General features: G+C 54.7%; 1 protein-coding gene across 1 annotated transcript; it reads left to right on the top strand.

Moving 5' to 3' along the window:
* The first annotated feature begins 235 nt into the window (after positions 1-235).
* VAMP2 (vesicle associated membrane protein 2) lies at positions 236-7,321 on the top strand. Its single transcript, XM_006116171.5, has 5 exons — positions 236-362; positions 2,736-2,856; positions 2,950-3,108; positions 4,064-4,115; positions 5,260-7,321. Coding segments are annotated over exons 1-5 (351 nt in total). The 5' UTR covers positions 236-360; the 3' UTR covers positions 5,277-7,321.
* The last annotated feature ends 6,806 nt before the right edge of the window (positions 7,322-14,127 follow it).

The raw sequence follows: 14,127 nt of genomic DNA, 5'->3' as shown, positions 1-14,127 counted from the left end.
CTGCCCCGTCGCCTCACCTCCTCCCTCGGCTGCCCTGCCTTTGTATCTGCTGTTTTGCCCCGCCCCCTGTCCTGTCCTCTTGCCCCCTTCAGCGCCCCCTTATTTGCCCCATGTCGCCCCTCCCCCACCTCTGCCGCCCCTCCCGCGTGTGGCCCCGCCCCCGCACGGATTGCAGAGGGCTCCAGCCCAGCAGCAGTCGCTTCCCCGCCCCCCCCCCCCCCCCCCCCCCCCCCCCCCCCCGAGTGCCCGGATGCGCGAGCCCCGCCGCCATCTTCCCCGCTCGGCTCAGGGACCCGAGCCGCACGCCGAGCGCCCGCCCAGCCGCAGACCCCGGCCCGCGCCACCGCCGCAGACCCCGACATGTGAGTAGCCCCCGATGCAGGAAGGGAAGCGGCGTGCAATGATCCCCGGGCTGCATCACCCCGGGTGCATGCCAGAGCCGGGCTCCCCACCGCCCCCACAGGGGCTGGGGGCTTCACCGAATCCCGGGGCTCAGCAAAAGCGGGAGCCGCATACTCCCCTGGCTGCCGGGGGCACGGGAGATCCAGGCCCTTCCCTCTCCCCGGCCTCCGAAGAGGAAGGAGGCTTCTCCGTCCTTCCAGTGGATGGGCTCAGTGGGGCAGGAGCGTGACAGGTGCAAGGAGATAAATAGCGAACCGTGCTCCCCGGGCTGCATAAAGCAGGGTGCATGCAAAACCCGGCCCCGCTATCCCAACAGGGGAAGAGGACTTCTCCCTTCGGGGGATGGGGGAATCTAGCGTAGGGGTTTGCTCAGTGCAGGCAGATGATGCTTCCCGGGTGGCTTACCCATCCTCCCGTAACCGGCCTCTGCAAAGCAGGGGTTGGAGCGTCCTCTGGGCACGGAGAAAAAATAGGGTGCTGCCCGGGCTGTAGCACCCCGGGGCTGGGTGCAGGAAGGCAAGAGCATAGGCAGGGTAGGCGATCGATAGCTTGCAATGCACCGGCTACCCCCCCCCCCCCCCGGCGGCAGCTATCCGCAGTTTTCCTGCCCCACCCGGGCCAGGTGCCAATCACACCCCGTGGCACCCGCAGCAGCAAAGAAAGAACCTGGGGTGGGGGTGCCTGCCATGAACGGGGAGTGTCAGAGGGGTGGGGGTGCCCCCTGCAAGGGGACAGCGGGACAGCTGCATTGGCTGTGGGGGTAACAAATCCCAGCTGCCCCTGCGGAGAGGGGGGGCAGGCTGGTGCAGGGTTAGCATTAGCTAAGCTGGGGAGCATCAGATGCCACATAGGAGATCTCGACTGTGTACTACAGTGGGGGCAGGAACCAGGGGGCAAGAGGATGCCATGGGGGTGTGGGCCTGTGGGGAAGCAGAAGGGTATGGGGGTGGGCAAAAGGGGTGCTGTGGGATGGGAAGCAGAAGGATATGGGGGAGCGGAAGGGGAGGATGAGGGTGAGGCGGAGGGGGATGGGGCAGGAGGCCCAGGGATATGGGAGGGGCAGAGGGATATGGGGGGAGCAGGAGTGAGGTACGGGCAAAGGAATATGTGGGGAGCAGAAGGGGATGGGGCGGGGAGGCAGAGGGATATGGGGATCAGAGAGACATGGCAGGGGCCTGGGAAGGGGGGCAGGAATCAGTCAGGGGGAAGTGGGTTTAAAATTAGCTCTCCCCAGCAGCCCCAGGTAGCTGCATTTCTGGGTGGGACCCCAATGCCTCCTCATAGACAGGGGGCAGCTGAAGCCAGTACCCCCTGTGGGGGCTGCATCCCCCATTTCTCCTGCTGTGTATTTTTAGCTCCGGTGGTTGGATGACGCTGAACATGGCTGCGTGCTGGCAGCCAAGCCCCCTCCCCTTTGCTTTTTTGCTTTCCTGGAAGGGGGGCATCTCCCCCACCCCCAGTTCTGCAGTCCTCCAGCCCCAAATGTGGGGCCCATTGGAGCCCAGCCCCCTGGTCAGCATCATTCAGGGGAAAGGGGACTATTTTTAATTTTTAGAGGAGATGGGAAGGTCACAAGGAGATGGAGAATGGAGTTAGGGTAAGGGGCTAGCAGAGGCCTGAGAGCAGAGGAGTGGAAGGATGGAGGATGGGGCAGTTTTGAGATGTGGGGTGTAGGATATGGGGCTGGCAGGGGCCTTGGGACTTATGGGGGGTGGATGGAGGATAAGGCAGCAGAATGGGGAGAAGATGGGTTGGGCAGATTGGAGGGGGATGGCGGCAGGCCAAGAAAAGATGGGATCCACCCCACAGACCCCACTGCTTTCCCCAAGCTGGAAGACAACTCAGGAGTCCTGGCTCCCAAGCCCCCTGTTCTTACACATTCATGCCATTCCCCCTGTGCAAGAGAGAGAACTGCCACTGGAGTGGGGGCCCACTGGTGCCCCACAGCCCCCATCTCAGGACTGGGCAACCACCCTGCCCCTTCCCCCCACATCAGCATTGAGGGGCACCAGAAGTGTGCGGGATGGGGCATTGTCAGTGGACAGGATTGTGGGGCACTGGTCATACAGAAGGGGGCTCAGGATTGTGGGGGCTGGCATTTCCAGGGAGCACCTATGCGGATGGATTGAGGGGGGTTGGTATTGCTGGGGGTGACACTGGGGTGGGATTGAAGGGCACCAGCATTACTGGAGTATCCACAGGGCTGGATTGAAGGGCACCAGGTTGCTATGGGGTGGAACCAAAGGGCAGTGCCTGCTGTGCCAGTTCAGGGTTAGGGTTGTTTCTTCTCCACAGGATTTGCCCTGACCTTTGCCCTCTACCCCTTCCCCCAGGTCAGCCCCTGCCGCTGGTCCCCCAGCTGCCGCTGGAGGAGAAGGGGGTGGCCCTCCTGCGCCCCCCCCCAACCTCACTAGCAACCGGAGGCTGCAGCAGACTCAGGCCCAGGTGGATGAGGTGAGTAGGCAGGGGTAGGGGGTGCCGGCACTTCCGGGACGCCTGGGTCCTGTCTGTGGCCAGCGCTCTGACTCCCCCTCCTCTGCCTGGCAGGTAGTTGACATCATGCGGGTGAACGTTGACAAGGTGCTGGAGCGGGACCAGAAGCTGTCGGAACTGGATGACCGAGCCGATGCCCTGCAGGCTGGCGCCTCCCAGTTTGAGACCAGCGCCGCCAAGCTCAAGCGCAAGTACTGGTGGAAGAACCTCAAGGTGTGGCTCTGCGGCCCCCCTAATTGTCTGCTTCCCTGTGGTCCCCCAGTCTGCCCCTCTGCCTGTTCCCCATCTCTGCTTAGCCCCACCCCTACCTGCCTCTTTTCCCCCATCTGCCAATAGTATCCTCATCACCACCTCCTCCTGGCTCCACTGCCATGGACCCGTCTGCCCCCCTCCTTGTGCTGCCCATTTATTCTCCCATCTGCCCATAGCCCCACCCTGCAGCATAACCCTCTGCCCATAGATTTGCTTCCCCATGAGCTGAAGTCTGCCGATAGGCATGCTCCACCTACTCCACCTGTCCCCCGCACACACACATTCCCCCCTGCCATGGCTGTCCCCCTTCCCCTGCAGCCCCCATCTCCACATGGCTCTCCCCCAACTACCCCCAACCCCTCTGATTTCTGCACCCTCTTGTCTGCCACCATCTGCCAGTAGCCCCTTATCTTCCCCCCCGTGAACACCTAAAACTGCCCATCTGCCTATAAGTGCCTCCTCTGCAGACCCCATTTGTCCCTCTGCAGACCCCCCCTCCCCCAGCCCTCCTATGGCTCCCCATCTGTCTCCCATAGCCCTCTGCAACGCACTGATTTACCCCATCTCTGGTTCCTACAGCTTCCCATTGCCTCGTGCAGCTCCCTTCACCCTATTGACATCTCCTATGGCCTCTCACTCCTCCCTCAGCTTCCCTGTGGCCCTGGTATCCCCACTGAACCCTTCCATGGCCCCCAAAAACCCTGCAGCCATCTGTTGTTCCCCTCTCCAGGACCTCCTATGACCCACCAATCTTCCCACAGGTTTCCTCTCAGCCCACCCAACCCCCTCATTCATCTGCCCCATGGCTCCCCTAACCTTCCCCCCCCTCCCCCCCGATGGTACCCTGACAGGCCCCAAGCTCCTTTCTCCACCTCCTTCCTGCCCCCCCTGACACTCACGGATTCTTTCCCCACAGATGATGATTATCCTGGGGGTGATATGCGCCATCATCCTGATCATTATTATTGGTGAGTGGGGACTGGGGGGGGAGGCATTGGGGCAGCATGCAACCTCTTTTCCCATGGACACTCCCACCCACTCATGGGCTCTGAGAGAGGCGGGTGGCATCTGTCATGCTGGTGTGGCAGTGAGGAGGTGAGGCTGCTTTTGGCCCTGCCCACAGCCACTGCTAATTAGGGCAGGGATGGATTATGGGAAGGGCATGGCTCTCCTTGGCCCTGCCCACACATAGAAGGGGCGTGGATATCTTGGTTTTGCCCCCACACAAGCCCTGCCTACATCCACTCCTAAATAGTGCTGGTGGGATTATTATTATTATTAGTCCTCAGCAATGCCTGCTATCACACCTGCAATACTGGGGTGAAATATCTGTGTGGGAAAGGGTGTGGCTTCCCTTAGCCCCACCCACCCCAACATCCCGCCCATCTCTCTTCAGTTAATAGTGCAGAAATAAAAGGGACAGAGCTTTCCTTCAGCCCACCTACCTATCGGCCACACCCATCTCTGCATGTGCACAGTCCAGGCCAAGAGTAGATAAACAAGGTATTTTAGGGGCTGGGGTTTTCCTTTGCTCTGCCCACAGCCATCCCTAATGCAGTGAAATGAGCGAATAGTTATTGGGAAGGGACGAGGCTTTCTATGGCCTTACCCATGTGGTGGCAGTTTTAGTAGGAAGGAGCTAGGCCTGAAATCTCCTTACCTCACTCCCTGGATTTCCCTCGCTCTAGCTGTTGGAATGTGGCCCCTGGCCTCTTCTGTATTTTTGGGCTGAAGGTGGAGGCACTCATCTGAAGCAACAGAAAAGTCCCATCCTCAAATGCCACATGCCTTCTCTCCCAGCCATATCATTTGTAAAGATAGCGACATAATCACTATACTTAGGTTCCAGAGGACCCCTTCCCACTCCCCCACAATTGGGATAAATAGGGAGGATTCCCCTTTTCTGTGAATAAAGCCCCATGCCCTGTCCTAAACTGCAGTGCCACAAGTAGGGCTCTGAGGCTGCCCTGACTCCCTAGAGATGGCTACACCTCAGCACCAGGCAAGGGGTCCCTGTGCAACCAGCCGCCCCGCCCCAGAGGTGGCTGCATCTTGGCGCTGGTTGGGACTTGAACTAACCCCTCTTTGCTCCTGTCTCTCTTTACTTTCCAGTTTACTTCAGCACTTAATGGACCCTCCGAAGCCAAAGCCCCCCCCCTTTTTCCCCCAGGAGCTGCGGCCGGGAGAGGCGCAAGGGGCTGCAAGCCCCCCCCATAATCTCTCCCATATCTTCCAGTCCCCTTTCCTCTCCTCCTCCTCCCCCCCCCCCCGTGGCATGTGTGCGTGTGGTGCGGTGCGTGTGGCCGTCCTGTATATAGGCTGACTTATTTATACATATATATATATTCTATATTTTGTCTGTTTGTAGATTTATTACTAGGTTTCCAGCTGTCATTGATTCCCCCCCCCCCCCATGCCTCCTTCTCTCCCTGATGGTGTTGTCAGTGTCTAGTGTTTTAATTTAATATTTAAGGACCAATTTAAGGACCCTTCTTCCCCTGCCCTGCAAAAATAGAGGGGTCCCAAACGTCTGAGAACCTGAGCCCTGCCCTTTCGGACAGACACTGGGCAGAAGCAGTGTTTCAACGCCGGTATATAACCAGCCACCTCCCTCCCCAGAGGTGGCTGCAATTTAGCACGAGGTGGGAATGTGCCTGTGTAAACCACCCCCTTGCCCCAGTAGTGTCTGCATTTGACCGCTGGGCCAAAGATGCTGTATAAATAGCTGCCCCACCCCAGAGACGGCTGCATCTCAACACCATTCAAGGGGGTGTGTGTGTCATAAATTTCCTTCCTCTTTCTGTCTCTCCCACCCCTTCCCACTCCCCCTCCTTCTTCCCCTCCTGACCCTATGAGCTTCTGTACCATGCCTGGAGCTGTACTGTGCAATTATCTTTTCTTTTGGGGGGGGGGAATCCCTTTGGAGAGGGTTGCATGGGGGAGGATCCTCTAAATTCACCCTCCCCCGTGGCCAAGCGACTTCCACCTCTCCCCTCAACTGTGGCCAAGGCGGGCTCCCATTAACTGTTTGCTGACTGTCTGGCCCAGGAGTGCCCCTGCCACTAGCAGGGTCTGAGCCCTGTGGCTGTAGGGGGTGGACAATGATCCTGGGTGGGTGAGTCTTGTATGGGGGGGAAGAAGCAGGCGCAGCCCAGAGCCAGCATCCTCTTCCCCCCACCCCCATCCCCAACATGGTGTGTGCATGGAGGGGGAATTGCCCTGCCCTGCTCGGTAATGTGATTCCCCTAATGGCTAGCACCGATTTCCAGTGATGAAAATCACTGACCAACCCTTCCCCAGCTCTGCTCCACCAGAAAGCAGTGGATCAGACTCTGCGGGTGGCGGGAGGGTATGGATTGGGGGGTTTTGGCCAACTGGATCCCCCATCCCGCACTGGAGCCCTGCCTGGCTTTGTATCCTTGCCGTGTGATGAGTGACCCCCCCCCCCATTCCCTGCCCCCTAAGTCCAACATCTCTAGCAGTCGCCTTCCTTACCAGCCCCGTAGCATGAACCTCTCCCAGCTCCGAGACAGCCCCTATAGGGCCCCCCATAGCCTGATTCCCCCTCCCCATAAGTAGAGCTGGTGTGTGACTCCCCAGACAAGGACTTGGCTAAAACCCCCGCTCGCTGGGCAGGGAGGCGGTAGGGGCCCCTCTGCCAACTCGGAGGGACTTTGGCACGGGGTCCCCTATGATGCCCATGGGGGTGGCAGCCCAGCTGGTTCTCTGCTTCCCATCTGGAGGGAATGGGAGTAAAGGACCTGGCTGTCTCTGCCTCCCCTCCCCTGCATCCCTGTTTGAGGCTGGTTTGGCAGCAGGGGCTGCATGGCTTGTGAAGTGCTGGAGGGGGGGGGAAGCTGTTTCTTCTCCAGGCCAGGGGGCAGGTGTCACTGCTGCCCCCCAGCTTTGTGGGGCATAGAACTCACTGTGCCCCACAGTGGGACAAGCGCCCCCCAACCTACCGACAGCTGGGATAGCAGTGGATGGTGGCGCAGGGGGACAGGACTGGCTGGATTCCCCTAGAGCCCAGCTGGGGAGGGGTTGAGGGGGGTCAGTCTCCTCCCTCCCCTATGTGTGCAGCAGGCGGGGACGGGGCACCGCGCGGAGGGATTGGGGAGTGACTTTATGCTGTGAAAAATGTACAATAAATAAATGTCCTGTGGAGAACGCCCAAGCCGCTGTCCGTCTGTCTGTGTTGCCATCTGTCTGTCCATGGGAGGGAGCCCTGTAACCAGCTGCCCCACCCCAACGGTGGCTGCATCTCAGCCCCAAGCAAGGGGTCCCTGTGTAACTAGCCCAGAGGTGGCTGCATCCCTTCTGACCCAATAACCATTTTGCAGTGAAGGCATTAATATCTGACAGTGTCTCTTCCCCAAGACTGGCCAGGTTAAAAACAAGCATACCAGTCACTGCTGGGTGAGTGCCAGGGTCTGCCAGCGAGGGCAGCTTTCTGCACTGAGAGATGGAGGGGCTGGGCCACAGTCCCATCCCCACCTGTCTGCAGCAGGGGCCAAGGGAGCTTTGGTCCCAGCACTGAGTTTGGAACTGGAAACCAGGGGGATGCTGGTGAGCACCTACAGCCCAGGGCTCTGGGAGGCTAAACACAGGACTCCGGGTTCTCTCCTGACTCTGGGAGCGAAGTGAGGGCTGGTGGGTTAGAGCAAGGGGGCGGGGTTGGGAGCCAGGACTCCTGGGTTCTCTCCTTGGCCCTGGGAGGGGTATGGTGGGGGCTAGTGGGCAGAGCAAGAGGAAGTCGTTATTTTGGTAAGTTTCCCAGCACGGCCAAACCCTGGCCCTAGCCACAAGGCCAAACCTGGTACCAACAAGACCTTGGGGTTAAATTTTTGACAAATCACAGTTAAGACCAGAATGGGTCCTTTTGACAAGCCTCTGGTCAGGTATTGGGACATGGTACCTGGAGTTGCAGCACCATCCATTTCATTCACACACCCCTGCAACGCGTCCCATGTCCAAATCATTTTCCCCTCAGCTGCACAACTGGCAACTTTACCCCAGGCTGGGCAAGGATGTGAATGCGCCCCCCAGACCTGCCCATCTAGCCTAGGCATGCAGGGCTAAATGCTGTCTTGCTCTAGGCAGTGAAAAAAGGCTGGGGTAGATCTGCTCGGCCCTTTGTCTATAGCTGGGTGAAGACACAAGGACATGCTGGCAACAGGCACCACCAGCCAACAAAGCCTGAGCTGGTGGGCTTCACCTGGCCACGTTCTCCATGGAGTATTCACTGATTTCTGCTTCGCCCATGCTGGATGCTGCATGAACAACCAACCCTGCCCCTGTCCATTTCTACAACAGGATTGGGCACCAAAATCCCCTCATTTCCACACTGCATTTCCCTGATCTGTGCATCATCCACACTGAATTCCACATCAGCCAGCCCTGGTTTCTCTCGCACTTTCAACAATTCCCTCTGCTTGCTGTCGGCACGCTGAATTTTGCCTCGAATCCCTGATTGCAACACCCCATACCCTGAATTCTGCATCACATGCCAGATTTCTATTTCTTACTGAATTCTGCATCCAAGTTCTCCTGATTTCCACATCACATGCACTGAATTCTGTATTGCACACTGGATTTGTGTTTCACTCAGTTCTGTACCCATATTTCCGATTTCAACTTCACATGCACTGAATTCTGCATCACATACCTGATTTGTTTAAAACATGCTACATTCTGTACCAATACCTCCTGATTTCTAAGTCACACACACTGAATTTAGCACCCAAATTTCCCATATTTATACATCACCCACACCGAATTGTGCACACCCCCGATTTCTGTTTTAAACATGTTGAATGCTGCACCAGTTTCTCATGGCTTCTAAATCATACACACTGTGCCCAAATCTCCTGTATTTTCATTTCACACGTTGAATTCTATACCAAATCCCCTGCACCCAGTTCCTGATAGCTACATTAGGTGTGCTGATTTCTGTACCCTGATCACTGTCATACGCATACAGTTGTCCCCCAAATCTCCCTGATTTCTGCATCATGTTGGCTACGTCTAGACTGACATGATTTTCCGCAAATGCTTTTAACTGAAAAGTTTTCCGTTAAAAGCATTTGCGGAAAAGAGCATCTAGATTGGCACGGATGCTTTTCCGCAAAAGCACTTTTTGTGGAAAAGCGTCCGTGCCAATCTAGACGCACTTTTGCGCAAAAAAGCTCCGATCGCCATTTTAGCCATTCGGGGCTTTTTTGCACAAAACAAGCTGTCTACAAATGATTTGCACAAGAGGGCTTTTGTCCGAACGGGAGCAGCATAGTATTTCCGCAAGAAGCACTGATTTTTTACAGTAGGAAGTCAGTGTTCTTGCGGAAATTCAAGGGGCCAGTGTAGACAGCTGGCAAGTTTTTCCGCAAAAGCAGCTGATTTTGCGGAAAAACTTGCCAGTCTAGACACAGCCGTTCAGTTCTGCTGATTACATACTGTTGTAGCGCTGAAGGCCGGAAGGAGCTTGCCCAACTTCCTGCATCTCATAAGCCATCAACACCTGCACCTCAAACCCAACAACTGAAATCAGATGAAGTGTCACAACACACAGGCAATAAACTATTTTGTGCCACTGGGGCTGTGTCTATGTTGGCATGATCTTGCGCAAATACTCTTTAACGCAAGAGTTCTTGAGTTAAAGTATTTGCGCAAGAGAGCGTCTACACTGGCACATGCCTTTGTGCAAGAGATGTGCTTTTGCGCAAGAGCATCCGTGCCAGTGTAGACGCTCTCTTGCGCAAGAAAGCTCCGATGGCCATTTTAGCCATCGGGCTTTCTTGCTCAAGAAATTCATGTTGCCTGTCTACACTGGCCTCTTGTTCAAGAACAGTTGCGCAAGAAGGCTTATTCCTGAGCAGGAGCATCATAGTTCTTGCGCAAGAAGCACTGATTTTACACATTAGAACGTCAGTTGTTTTGCACAAGAACTCCCCACCAGTGTAGACAGGCAGCATGTTTTTGCGCAAAAGCAGCCGCTTTGGCGCAAGATCGCGCCAATGTAGACACAGCCAAAGAGAACAGGGACCGATTGATGTACACCAATTGCTAAGTGGGGGAAGATTGAGAAGGATCCAGATGGATCCTTGGAAAAGACCCGCCCCCTACTGCAGAGTAAGGTGGGAAAAAAAACAACTTCGCTCCCATAAGCCCCCTCCCCCATGCCTTATGAAAATTGGCTTATGGATATGCATAATTTCATACTTTATGCAAAACAGGTCACGTAACATAAATTGTACAGTTACAATGAATCTGTGTATCCTATTCTTATGCATGTGTCATTCTTGTATGTGAAGTTAGAAATACGAAGTGTGGATCTGTTTATAATTCTAAATACACTAATAAGAGCCATTACTGGTGCTGCAGTGCTTAATGACTCAATACTCAAACTGATGACTTGTGAATGGGCATGTTTGTCCTATAAGCTCCAACTGTGGTTGGTCTTTGAAAGACATGTGACTATCTCCCCCTCCTCCTCCCGGAATCCATCTTGAACCTGGTATTTTTCCTTAGGGAGTGGGGAACAAAGGGTTCCCAGGAAGGAAAAGTTTATTTAACTGCCTGGTGCACACTAAGAAAATACAAAGAACTTTGAAGTAGCTGTAAACTCAAATCAGAGTAAAGATCAACTCTGACTCTCTCTTTACCTGAGATAAGAACAACTATTTAGGGTAAGAATTTATATGTAACAGTTTGCTTAGTGAATTAGTACTAGCTAAGCATTGTTTATTTTAATTCAGTAATTTACTTTGATCGGTCTGTTTTCACTTGCAACCACTTAAATCCTATATTTATATTTAATAGAAACATTTTTGTTTATTGTCAAGCCCAGCATAAATAATTGTTACGGGGAAATGGAGGGGGAGGGGACAACCACTGTGCCCCTCTTTCTTCCATTGGTAAAGGGGGCTGACCATACAAGCTTTCTCTGTGTACAACTTTTACATGGAGTAAGGAGGATTTATTTGGGGGTTAGGTCCCCTTTGGGGTTGTTTTCCTGGGTGCTTAGCCCTCCCAGAGTTAACCTGGTTCAGTGTCTGCGTTACTCTTCAGGGGGGCAGTAATCCCTACTCTGTGTCTTGGGAGACCAGAGGATCTGGCCCAGCAGGACAGAGTGGTGGGGAGCCCCAGAGGAAAGAAAGGTGGTCGTTCATGCCGTGGTTAGCACACCCGGGGATAGCCCTAAGGCAGTGGTCCCCAACCTTTCAGGGCTGCCGAGCATCCAGGTGCACATGCTGGGCGTCCGGGGGCGGGGCCGCACATGCGCCGCACGTCCAGGGGCAGGGCCACATGCCCGGGGCAGGGCCCGGCCCAGATCATTCCGCGGGGGACCACTGCGGGGTAGTCTATGATTTTAGCCCATCACAGTCCCTGCCGATTTAATCATAGGAAAATTCCTTCCTAACCCCAAAGACAGTGACATAGTTGAGCCAGCCAAGCATCAAAGAGAAAAAATGCTTGGTGCCAACTCAGCTCTCTGGCCCAACTCTGGCTTAGCTCTGATGCTCCAGAAGGAAAGAAAAACAATCATCTGGGAGAGAGGGAGAAATTCCTTCCTGATCCCTGCAGGTGAAAGTGCAAGGCCCTGAAGCCTGAGATTTTCAGAAAATAAGAGAAACTGTTATGTGTTCTCCTTCGCCTTAGGACTGCCAAGCTCCACTCCCCACCTTACAATGGCCCTCATCCACTTGTCTGCCTCTTACAACTAATTATGCTCCCCCCCCCAGCAATTCTCAGAGGGAGGCCATCTCAGAAGATGGTTTAAAATGTTTCTAATGTCCAGCCTGAACTTGTCCTGGGCAATGTTGTCATCTAGCTTCAGTCAGTCTTTGCCCTTCTTGGTGACATGCACAATGAATCACACGCCAAACCCCCTTGATTTCAGCATCATGTCTGCTGGACCTTTTGCCAATTCCCTCCAATTTCAGTGTCATACATGCTGGATTTGATGCCAATTTTCCTACAATCTCAGCATCTTGCACGCTGAATCCTGTGCTAAATCTCAGTGTTATGTGCACCCGGTCCTGCACCAATTCTCCTTGATTTTGGCATCTCACACACCAAATCCTGCTCTAAATCTGCAGGATGCCAAAATCAAGCACACTGGCTCCAACACCAAATTCCCTTGATTTCAGGGTCACACACGCTGGATCCTTCACCAGTTCCCTCTGATTTCAGCATCACGTACATCCAATCCTGTGCCAAATCTGCTTGATTTTGGCAACACATCTGCCGGATCCTGCACCAAATGCTCCCAAATTTGGCATCACACCTGCTGGGTTCTGTGCCAAATGCCCCTGATTTTGGCATCACACCTGCTGAGTCCTACACCAAATGCCCCCGATTTCAGCATCACGCCTGCCAGGTCCTGCACCAAATGCCCCTGATTTCAGCATCATGCCTACCGAGTCCTGCGCCAACTGTCCCCAATTTTGGACTCATGTCTGCTGGGTCCTGCGCCAAATCCACCTGATGTATTTATAAATAAATCCATTCCCGTCCTGCCCCCTCCAGTTAGCTCTCTTTTTGCCAGGCAAGACAAGACAGCTCTTCATATCTCATCTCTTAGGGCAGGTCCTTTGTTCCCATGATCATTCTAGCAGCTCTTCTCTGCACCTGGTTCCGGTCTGAATTCATCTTTCCTCACCATAGGTGAGCCAAATTGGATGCAATGTCCTAGATGAGTTTTTACCAATACCTCCTCCACCAGCCCATATCTAGCTCTGCCAGCAATGCCTCTCCTGATACATCCTAGCTCACATTAGCCTTTTTCTCTATCCCATCACATCAGTGGCTCCAGCTCAGCCTGCAGTCAACCGACTCACTTTGAGCACTTTCCTTCTTCATTGCTTCCAGTGGACAAGCCCCTGGCTTACCACAGAAATTCTTGACTATACGCGCATGACTTTGTGTTTTGGACTATGGAGTTTCATCCTATTTCTGCTCTTCCAATCTTCAAAGTCATCTAGAATATTGTTCCAATCTTCTTCATGAACGATGGGGATTTGCGTATCAGAGGCTACACTCTGCACCAAATCCTCAAGATTTCTATGTCTTGTCCACTGGTTTCTGCACCAAATCCTTCCAATTTCTGGCCCAGTGGTTTTTTTCCATCCATGTGCAGAATACATTTTTTTACTTGCACCGAGGCATGTGTGAATGTGCACCACCAGTAGAAACACAAAGTGCTCTGCAAATCAGCTGGGTACCACTGGAATCTCTCCTTAGTGGCTACACAAGAACCCAGCTTATGGGGAATACAGATGCCTACAGAATCCTGCACCAAGTCCTCCCAATTTCTACATCTCATCCTCTGGATCCTGCACCAAATCCTTCCCATTTCCATGGCTTGCATGCTGGATCCTGCACCCAATCCTTGCGATTTCTACATCACACTAGCTGAATTCCTCCCCCGCCATTTTGGCATCTCACATGCTGCATTCTGCACCAAGTCCCCCAGGTTCCAACTGCTGAGAGAGGGAAGTGCAGTCTAGTGGTTAGAAGGGCCAGGACTGGACACAAGGTTAAATCTCCGCCAGAGAGACTAGGTCAGGGGGTTGGAGAGAGCCCTGGCATAGGCTCCCTCGATCTGCCACAGCCAGATGCAGCTCAGTGCCGCAGAGCCGGAGCCCGGGGCTCTCTCAGCTCTGACTATTAATAGATGTCCCAGTGACGGGAACAAGGCATTCTCTCCTAGCCTAGCCGCCCAGGCTCCGCCCCAACTCTCCCCAGTCACTGAGCAGAGCATGGATCCTGGGAGGAGGAGCGGGGCCTGCCCCAGATCTGGGACCTCTGGTTCCGGAACGCAGCCCCATGAGCCATAGGGCGGGGCTGCCGGGCGCTTCACCCGCCTCGTGCCTGAGGACTGACTCAGATATGCTTTCCCGGGCAGTGCTAATGGGAGCTAGTGGATAGAGGACAGGACGGTCCTGGGTTCTCTCCTCTCCTCTGGGACGGGAGTGGGGCTAG

Source organism: Pelodiscus sinensis, chromosome 22 (assembly GCF_052426305.1).
Source record: "Pelodiscus sinensis isolate ZL-2025 chromosome 22, ASM5242630v1, whole genome shotgun sequence".
Taxonomy (NCBI): Eukaryota; Metazoa; Chordata; order Testudines; family Trionychidae; genus Pelodiscus; species Pelodiscus sinensis.
The sequence above is the reverse complement of the archived record's forward strand: the minus strand, read 5'-3'. Positions and strand labels throughout refer to the sequence as shown.